The following is a 10258-nucleotide window of genomic DNA, read 5'->3' on the forward strand; positions in this document are numbered from 1 at the left end:
TAGTGATTTCTTAAACTCAAGCCTACCACGGACATTTATGACAATATGTAATGATCATATATGGTTTCAAGCGACATTATATGACACAGAGATGTATTCATTAGTGTCTCAAGGCTGTTCGCCATCGACTCCTGAAACCTCAAAATTTCCTCAAAAAGCGTGGATTATAGCCTTCAACTTTGTAATTTTTTGACCTTTTTTCGCCCGGAAATAAAAATTTCCGAGATTTTTACCATGTCCCTAATACCCTCCAAGAGTCCATTTGGGTCGGTGGAACCATCCAATATGTCCTGAAATGGTGATTTTACCCGTTCACAACTTGCACCGATTTTGTAAAGTCAAGCCTACCATGGACGTTTATGACAACATATGATGATCAGATAGGGTTTCAAACGACATTATATGACCTCGAGATGTATCCCTTAGGGTCTCAAGGCTTTTTGCCACCAGGCCTCGAAACCTAAAAATTTCCCTAAAAAGCGTAGATGCCTTCAGTTTTGTAATTTTTTGACATTTTTTCGCCTGGAAATAAAAATTGCCGAGATGTTTACCATGGTCCCTAATACCCCCTAAGAGTCCAATTGGGTCGGTGGAACCATCTAGTATGCCCTTAAACGGCCATTTAACCCATTTACTACTTACAGTGATTTCGTAAACTCAAGCCTACCACGGACGTTTATGATAATATATAATGATCATATGCAGTTTCAAACGGCATTAAATAGCCTCGAGATATATCCCCTAGGGTCTCAAGTCTTTTTGCAACTGGGCCCTGAAACCTCAAAATTTCTCAAAAAGCATGGATTATAGCCTTCAATTTTGTAATTTTTTGGCCTTTTTTCGCCCGGAAATAAAAATTGTCGAGATGTTTACCATGGTCCCTAATATCCTCTGGGTGTCCAATTTGGTCGGTGGAACCATCCAATATGCCCTTAAACGGCCATTTTACCAGTTCACAACTTGCAGCAATTTCGTAAATTCAAGCCTACCACGTACTTTTATGACAACATATAATGATCAAATATGGTTTCAATCGGCATTATATGACCCCGAGATATATCCCCTAGGGTCTCAACAATTTTTGCCACCGGGCCCCAAAGCCTCAAAATTTCCTCAAAAAGTGTGGATTATAGGCTTGTTAGTGTAAAATAATTTGTTTTATTTGATAGCTGGAGGTGTGGTAAAATATATCCCCTAGCTGGATTATCAGGTATTTACTATATCTACACCTCATACATAACATCTACGAATTACAAACCAAACGACCCCTACATACCAAAATGAAAATAAGTTTAAAGCATTAGTTGTGTGCTTGTGTGGTAATGTAGCATCTATATAATTACATTATCACACTAAAATTGCGATTTCAAATAAAAAATTGGTAAATATTATTGCACAATTTGCTTCAAGCTAAACAAATTGGGAAGAATTTGAATTAAGAAGTATAGGTAGCCTATAGTATAAGTTAACTAGCAGTTTCCTTCAAATATACATATATATACGAAGTATAAGTTAACTAGCAGTAGCTAAGTCACTATTAACTCATTATAATTATACAATTGTTTTATTTTCTAATTACTTCGTAGGTTACGGTAAAACCTATTTGCTAATTACATCACCCAGAAGTAGCAACTATTATAGGACTTCTAACAAAGTGTTGGCCATCTGACCATAATAATTGTCCAAACTTGTAGTCTTCAGACTTTGGACCTTTGGATGTCAGAGTCACCTCAAACTTCTTTTTCTCTCCAATTTTCTCAAACTTCAATTGCTTTGGCTTCACAGTAATTGATACGCCTGATGGTTGGCGAACACGAGCAACATAGACTCCAGGAGATCCCACATTCGTTACAGTCCTAGTAACAGTTGTGGAGTCTGAAAGATTAGGAACTGTAATCGATGGGTAGTTCAGATTCAAAATAGTATTTTCGCTAGAGGTTGAGTTTGAACATTTGTAGTAACCATTATATAAGGTTTCGATCTTAGTCTCGTTGTATCCAAGTGCACATAAGAAGTGCAAGTAATCTGTTGTGGTTAGATCATAGATTAACCCAGGATTCATGGCACGGTTTGGTCTGACATGTCCTGCACCATAACCAAATGGTGTAGCCTTACCGTAAGCTTCATCTCCCATTGGATTGATTGTGTTGTCTCTAGTTCTAGCTGTAAATGAAAAACGAACATAACATCACGACATACTTGTTAGAAAATATATAAATGTACATAACATTAAGAAGTTGGTCACAATAATAATAAGAATAGATTGGTCTACCAGTAGTCATCATAGCAGATTTGATAGCAGCAGGACTCCATGTAGGGTGCATCGTCCTAAGAAGGCCAGCGATACCAGATATATGAGGGCAAGACATAGATGTACCAGTGTCTATCATGAAAGAAACTTTCCGGTCATCATCTGGTTCCCCGGTTAGACTTACTGCAGGACTGTATGCAGCAATGACATCGACACCTGGTGCTGTAATATCAGGCTGTAAAACACATAGAAAAAGATAGGTCTCAGTGTCATACATATCATCTTTTAACTAATCTTGACCTGTAATTTTTGAACAAACCTTCAAAATCTCTGGAGTAATTGGATTTGGGCCTCTTGAAGAGAATTCAGCAATGCAAGGAGCAGGTTTGACACCAAAACTTTGTTTTGGGGCGGTGAGGTAAGCTGTGGGCTTCCTATAAAATACAAAGTTTATAGAATAAATCAAAACCCAAAAACAGGAATTAAACAGAGGAATGACATATATAGTATAGATCAAATTTATTACTGTGTGGAATTGATGTAATTGAGTAAAGCTAATCCATCTTGAAAATTGATATTTGTAGCAGGAAGGACTTGAAGATCAGCTGTGGTCTGATTCCCATGAGATTCGTCGTTACAAAGGATCATGCCAGCCGCTCCAGCACGTTTAGCTTGCAAGCCTTTGTCTAATCTCTCAGTGATTCCCCTAAGACAGACCAAGATCTTGTCTTTCACCTTTTTCTCATCTAATGTACCTTCCATGCAATAAAGGCTACATGTACATGAACAAATAAATCAGTCACTAACAATTGTGTATTTGTGTGTGTATAAGACTGTTAACATAGAGAAAAAAAAAAAAAAAAAAGCATTGTCCTTACGCTGCATCATTAGAAGATGCATTGGCAAGTTTTGCATCTGCAGCAGAGATGAGTGGATATTGTGTATCTTTTGGCAATGCTTGTGATAGGCTTGAACCCTGCACAATGATGAAGAAAAAGTTTAACTAGAATGAATCTTTATGAATATGTGTTTCAAATGAGGTAATCTAAATCAATAATTACTTTCGTCATTAATGACAATAGCAGGTGTCCATTGGTACTATTAGACCTCAAGTTGGTACAAGTGTTTTGTAAAAGTAACCTAATTCCACAATTCATGGAGCTAGTTTACCTTGAAACGGAGCCCATTACCGAGTTCAACAAACGACTGGACCTCTCTATCCATAGTACTTGCAGCGACAGTAATAATCCAAGGAGCAACATTTGTGACAGAGCCAGAGTAAGGCCCAGAATTTCCAGCAGAGCACACCACAACAATACCTTTCTGAAAAGCATGAAAGGCTCCAATAGCAGTTACATCATCAAAGTAGTCAGAACTCGTACCTCCAACCGATATGGAGACCACATCAACACCGTCCTGAATGGCCATGTCAAAACCTGCTAACAAGTCAGAAGTCAAACATCCAGCACTTCCGTCGATAGAAGACCAACAGACTTTATATGAAGCAACTCGTGCTCTTGGTGATCCGCCTTTTGCTGTCCCGAAAGAGATACCGTTTATGCTTACTCCGGATACAAAGTTGCCTCCAGCTGTTGAAAGGGTGTGTGATCCATGACCATTGTAGTCTCGTGCTGATTCCATTGATTTCGAAATAATTCCACCAGTGGCTTTGTATCCTTTGTTGAAGCATTTTGCTCCAATTAATTTCCTAAGATAATTTCAACATGCAAATACAATTGTTTTAAAACATAGGTCCAAAGTATAATTTGCAAGTTTTGAGCAAGAAATAGCAGTGGATATTTAAACCTGTTACAATGAACTCCAGCAGTGTTATTCGAGTTCTCACAAGAACCTTTCCATCTTGATGGAATCGGTCCATAGCCTATGTCGCTGAAGCTCTCAGATTCGGGCCAAACACCTAACCAGTAGGCAGTAGTTAATCTCATGTAAGCATAGATTAACAGTTAATAAAATCTAGGCATGAGTATATTTTATTTTCATATGAGTATATGAAAGTCACTTCTTTATGTTTTAGTGACTACTTGTAATTGTCATTTCATTTGAGCAAAGTAAACATGAATGTGTATATCTACAAGAGTTACTCCATAAAGTGTAGCTAAAGATAATACCAGTGTCGAGGTTGCCAATAATGGTATCTTCTCCAAATTTAGCTTCCTTCTTCCATGAAACACTAGGTAGATCATTATTTTCTAGTGACATGAAATCCCAAGAGTGTGTAGTATGTAATTCCATCACTTTATCAGGAATCACTGAAATAACATCTTGATGTTCTGCATAGTTTAAATTAAAATCAAACAGTATAAGTTTTGATTAAAGAGTGTGTAGTGTGTAATTCCATACTTTAATTTATTGTAGTTTTAAAAACTATATTCATAAATAGGGTTTGAAGTATCAAAAAATTTATTCAATGTTACTAACTTGCTATTTCTGCTGCATGATGCTCTTCAAGGATAGCAGAGAAACCATTAATATGCATTGTATACGAGTAGATTATTGCATCCCTTGCCTCTTCAAGGCTGTTTACACAAAAACAAATAAATAAATACGAAGTATGAGTGTATAATTTGTATATATTAACCATGAACAATTCCTAATTCCAATATATATACATACCTTCCAAGGAAAGTTGCTAGGAATTCGTGATGAGAATCTGTCACTCGATCAAAAACCTCCATTGTTGCATCTTTGGGATGTGAATGTGCTCCCATATACACTATGTATGACTATACAATTGATACAAAATTTTAAGACAAGCACACAAATTTAAGTTCAGTTGTCAAGTAGACAAGTAACAATACATAATTTCAAGAATTATAAAGAGTTGTTTACCTGTTTTACAGCAATTGAGGATACATGCAGTAGAGAAAGCACAAGAAGAAACAAGGCGATCTTCATGGCTATGTGTGTATTATTTTCACGAAGAATTCAATGTAAAAATATGCCAACGCTTTACAGCATTATACGAAGTATTAATTAGAGCTGAAGTCTAGCCTAGGGTAGGTATCTGGTTTTTTTATCTAAAAAATTTTTATGGGATATAATTTTTATATTAATACTACGCAGTACTCATTATTTATCTTGTTTTAATCGGTAAAAATTTTATGGGATATAATTTCTATATTAATACTATTATTATTATTTTATTTTTTTTATACCATTAAATTTTAATCAATGGAAAATATAATTTACAATAAAAAAAATAAAAATAAAAAATTCAATGGCTGCATAAACAAAATTAATGCCATGTAATTAAGTATAGAAACAATGAATAATGAATTATGAACTTGCAAAAAAATGACAAATGAATCTTGGATCACATACTTTTATATGCACCAGAAGACTTACATTTCACATAACTTTGACAATCCACCAATGTCCCGAGTTGGATATAATTGCATCTGTATTAACCCACTCCTTGCTAATGTCATCCATTTAGTCTGGCATAAGAGTTGACTTCACTCTCTTTGGAGAATGCTTTGTTGCGATACCAAGTTGTACAAGGAAAACAGATAAGTAGAATTCCACAGATAAAGGAATGAAACCAAGTGTCTCGTAGTTTTCGTTACATACTTATGTTCCTTCCTTTCATTTCGTAGACTCTCTTCTTAACCAAGCATATAAAAGACTCTTCCGCAAAAACAATTCTTTAACTCAAAGCCTTCCCAATATGTTAAATGCATTCAAATCAGGGATCAATTGCACCATCTTTGGGCTTGCCTTTCCATCTAAAGTAGTGTTTATCCTTCCTAGTTCCAATTAATCTTCCATTACCCAAGCAATTGAAACTTTGTTCCACAAAGGACACTCCGAAGAATTGTAGAAAGGATAGTTGTAGTCCGATACACATCTTCCATCAAAGACATCACACATACTCGAGGAAGCACCGAGCTCAAGACATAGCATTCCGAAATTGAGACTAGTATTGAAATACCCACAAGATAAACACAAAGTAAAAGATGATCAATGGTCCTATAATGAAGAGAAACACACAAATTCTGAGAAATCAAGCTATCTCGACGAATGTCCATTGGAGTTGTCTGGCTTATCTCTATGGAAAAACACTTTTGGACTACAAATGACAATGACATTCTTCCTAATTCACTATATGAAGATGTACTCCTACTAAAAGATGATCCACTACTATAATTCTTCACAAATGGTCTTAATTGAGCACTAAATTACTCCTCACAATTACACTTAACCAAAACCATAGAATCCAAAAAACCCTAAATCCCAATCTTCTATAGATTAGATTAAATCGACAATTATCATCAATCAAGTCAAAATTCCATCAAAAACCTTGAACCCAATAAACCCATTAATCCAAAAATAAAACAAACAGTATTTTATAGCCTCGAAATCTTCTGGGTCTCAAAACATCAAATTAAAATGCAAAGCACAGCTGCAAACACAAAGCAATCAAAACAAATTACATAAATCTAGACTAATTTCCAAAATTGACCAACATCAAAGAATAAAAACAGCAAATTAAAATTACCCAACTCATTAATCATGAAGAAATGCAAATGGTATCATTCAATCTCAAGAAATATGTTTGATACAGAGTCATGATGTAAATCATAGAAAGATAAAATGCATGAAAAAAATTTACCAGTAGTAGTGCAACAACGACCTTCAGGCATCAAGTAACGCAAAATTAATGAGTGATTTGAAGGATTAGTGAAGATGATTTTGCCAATTCTGCAATTCATGATTATAAGACAGAGACTGGACAACGGATCGTATACCCTCTTGAGTTTTTTTTTTTTTTTGTTTTTTTTTTTTTTTTTTTTTTTTTTACACAAAACAAAAGCATAGCATTTTTTTTTTTTTGAGCTATTTTGAACGGGGGGTTGTTATTTAACGCCCACAAATTACTCACAACGCCCGCAAAATTACAAAATAATTACGATATTACCCTTGACTCTTTTTCTTACCCTCTTCAACTCTATTTCTTATCTTCCATCCCTTTCATAACTCTAACTCTCAAAATCGAGCTAAAGTAAACTCTACCACCACCGAACACCGCCACGGTTACCACCATCAACACCACCGCCAGTACCACCAACACCCAACACCACTACCACCACCACCAGCACCACCACTATCGCCACCCGGTTACATGTCGGAGGCGGAAAGCAGGGTGTCCACCCCGCCGGACCCACTTGGTGAGGTAAATTTTTAATTTTTGTCGCCGAAAATGTACAAAACCGCCCGAAAAAACCGGTTTGACCATGGTCAAAACGCCCAGGAAAAGCGGTTAGACCATGGTCAAAACGCCCAGAAAAAGCGGTTTGACCATGGTCAAACTGCCTAGGACAACCGGTTTTACCGTGGTCAAAACGGGCTTTCTGGGCGTTTTGACCATGGTCAAACCGCTTTTCCTGGGCGTTTTGACCATGGTCAAACCGGTTTTCTCGGGCGGTTTTGTACTTTTTTTTTAAAAAAAAAATCTTTGCTTTAATTATTATTATTATTTCTATTATTATTATTATTACTATTATTATTATTATTACTATTATTATTATTATTTCTATTATTATTATTATTATTGTTATTATTTCTACTACTATTATTGTTATTTTTATGATAAGTAGAATTAAGTTGTGATCATTGTTGTGATTATTATGTTTTTTATTTCCATTATTTTCATGGTTATTATGCTAAATTTCATGTTATTTCTTTGTTGCCGTATTTGGAAGGATGGGTAGACCCTATCGGTGATGACAACTGCGGATTTCGTTGTGTTGCAGAATTCTTTTGGGGTAACCAGGAGGAATGGATATTGGCCAGGACTGTGATTGCGAATGAGATAACCAGGCATCCTAACGTCTACTCGTACATTTACGGTGATCAATTGGAAAATGAGGTTCGTCGTATCACGTGGACTGGTGGTAGGTGCACAGGTGACCATTGGATGGCAGTGTTTCAAGACTTGTTCCCGATCGCAAATCTGTTCAACGCTGTCATTATGCTATTCGGTACAGGCATAAATGGTGTAGGTGTGTATCCATGCATCACTGTGTTACCGTGGAGTGCTGATGAATCACATTTATATAGAGTTTATAGGCACATTTATGCTAGTTTTATAGTTGATTTTTGAGTCTTTTGTTGCTTTTTAGGTCGCAATTGCATAAGTTGTCCATTTTGTGCTCTATTATGCTCCGTTTGTGTTTTCTTAATGTTCCAGGTAGTTCTCATAGCTATTTGGACGCTCTCGGAAGAATTCAGCATTTGTCGTTGGATGGAGGGATGTTGATTTGAGGCCGATGATTCATTGACCTTGTGCTTATATATGTATGTAGATTCTTTGAAGCAAATCGGAGTTGTTTCGTAGCTCTTGTTGCAAGTATGAGATCGTTTTAGGCCTTTGGTGCATTTACAATTTGAGTTGCTAAGCATTCTTGCATCGAGCTAAGCTCGAGCTATAGCTCGAGTACTAGCTCAGTGAGGCAGCAAGTCAAGGAAGCTCCGAGCTATCGCTCGCAAGCTAGCTCGCCTATTAGCTCATCACTGCCATACGCAAAGTCCTATGCGAGCTATAGCTCGCCAGCTAGCTCGTCAAGGCAGTAGCTACATTCGACGAGGAGCGATAGCTCGCTCGTTAGAGAGCGATAGCTCGGTGCTGCTCCATCTTTTCTTGGTCGTTTGATGTAATCAAGTCGAGTATCGTGCCACGTCATCAATTATAATCCAATAGTAATTCAACTTATGTAATCTTTATTTTCTTATTTCTTTTCTTTATTTATTTTTAGATTAGTTTTAGGATAATATAAATACTCAAGGGATTATTATTTTTCCCTTATGCCTTTTTATGCCTTTTACATCTTTTTTATTTTACGTTCTTTTTAGTTTTCTCTCTAGAACCCTAGTTTCTCATGGCATCTCCATGGATTCTTCCATGGATGATTCTTGGGTTTACTCTTTTAATTCATTGAGGTATTTTATTTCTATTTTCTTGCTTTTTAATTATGTTTTATTCCTTAGATCTAGTTTTATTTATTTATTTCATGCTTGAGTAGTTTTATTTCTAGGGTTTGGGAATCCATGTTTATATTATGAATCTTGATTGATATTTGTGATATTTTGATTATTGATTTCTCTAATTGATAGTGTTCTATTGCTAATCTTGCAACCTGATCAATTGTTTGATTAATTATTGTTAATAAGAGTTTGAATCGAAAGATCTTACTTTTAGAGGCTTACCTACAATTAGCAATTCTGATTATGTTAGCGACCGAACTACATATGTTGAATTGGGAGCGTTAAGACCCGATCGTAGGCTTAGCAATTGCTCTAGATAATTGATTGATTGAATTGTTATTGATACTTGATAGATTTAGAACTATAAACATGGTGAACCTTAACCCTAGGTCCTTTTTATTATTTGTTTTCTTCCTATTTTATTTTAGATCTATTCTTAATCCCAATTTCGTGACTTGTTTAGTTTCACCAATTTCTTAGAAGTTAGATTGAATACCATCTCTCTGTGGATTCGACCCTACTTGCCCTACTACATTGTTAGTTGGATTCGTTAGGAATTTATTTTTGACAGGTGTACGACAACCTATCAAATTTTGGCGCCGTTGCCGGGGAGACGGCTTAATTTTATTTAGCTTCTTATTTGGTGAGACTAATCTGTATATATATATTTTTTTTTTCTTATTTTTATTGTGTATATACTTACTTTTTGTTTTACTCATATTGTGTTTTCATGGAGTGGTATGATTATAATTCGTATGGGATGAATGTTCTTAATGATCAGGGGCAATATGATTATAATTCCGGGCATTGTAATGCTAATGTTTCTGTGTTTGATGCATCATATGATTATCAAAATTCACAAAATATATGCATGAATTCCTGTGAAAATTTTTATTACCCTAGTGAGTCTTATATGCATGATTTTAATTCCTCTTACCAACCCTTAGTTGATAATTATACTCAACCCAATTCATCGGAGTGTAGGGAACTTTTTAATATGAT

The 10258-nt window shown here is 35.6% G+C and overlaps 1 protein-coding gene across 3 annotated transcripts; it reads right to left on the minus strand.

The window, feature by feature from the left end:
- Positions 1–1389: 1389 nt before the first annotated feature.
- Positions 1390–7064, minus strand: LOC145608096 (subtilisin-like protease SBT5.4). 3 transcript variants are annotated; one of them, XM_081663698.1, is made up of 12 exons: positions 6885–7064; positions 5618–6188; positions 4886–4995; positions 4691–4788; positions 4381–4542; positions 4058–4169; positions 3422–3959; positions 3130–3227; positions 2778–3023; positions 2571–2685; positions 2273–2486; positions 1390–2163 (listed from the first exon to the last, which is right to left on the minus strand). In XM_081663698.1, exons 3-12 carry the CDS (start codon positions 4978–4980, stop codon positions 1616–1618), a joined length of 2226 nt encoding a protein of 741 aa, XP_081519824.1. In that variant the 5' UTR covers positions 4981–4995; positions 5618–6188; positions 6885–7064; the 3' UTR covers positions 1390–1615. The 3 variants fall into 3 exon arrangements, with proteins under 3 accessions (XP_081519824.1, XP_081519823.1, XP_081519825.1); XM_081663697.1 differs by having other exon boundaries at positions 5618–6674; XM_081663699.1 differs by having other exon boundaries at positions 5618–5746; positions 5843–7064.
- Between the last annotated feature and the right edge of the window lie 3194 nt (positions 7065–10258).

The sequence above is a fragment of the Chenopodium album genome, chromosome 23, assembly GCF_948465745.1.
Source record: "Chenopodium album chromosome 23, dcCheAlbu1.1, whole genome shotgun sequence".
NCBI classification, from domain to species: Eukaryota; Viridiplantae; Streptophyta; class Magnoliopsida; order Caryophyllales; family Amaranthaceae; genus Chenopodium; species Chenopodium album.

Coding starts and splice junctions, on each gene's coding strand:
- LOC145608096 (XM_081663698.1), bottom strand. CDS start 4,980: ATGGGAGCACATTCACATCCCAAAGATGCAACAATGGAGGTTTTTGAT. Junction 3,228..3,421: donor GTAATGGGCTCCGTTTCAAG/GTAAACTAGCTC, acceptor ATCATTGTGCAG/GGTTCAAGCCTATCACAAGC. Junction 2,164..2,272: donor ATCTGCTATGATGACTACTG/GTAGACCAATCT, acceptor TTTCATTTACAG/CTAGAACTAGAGACAACACA.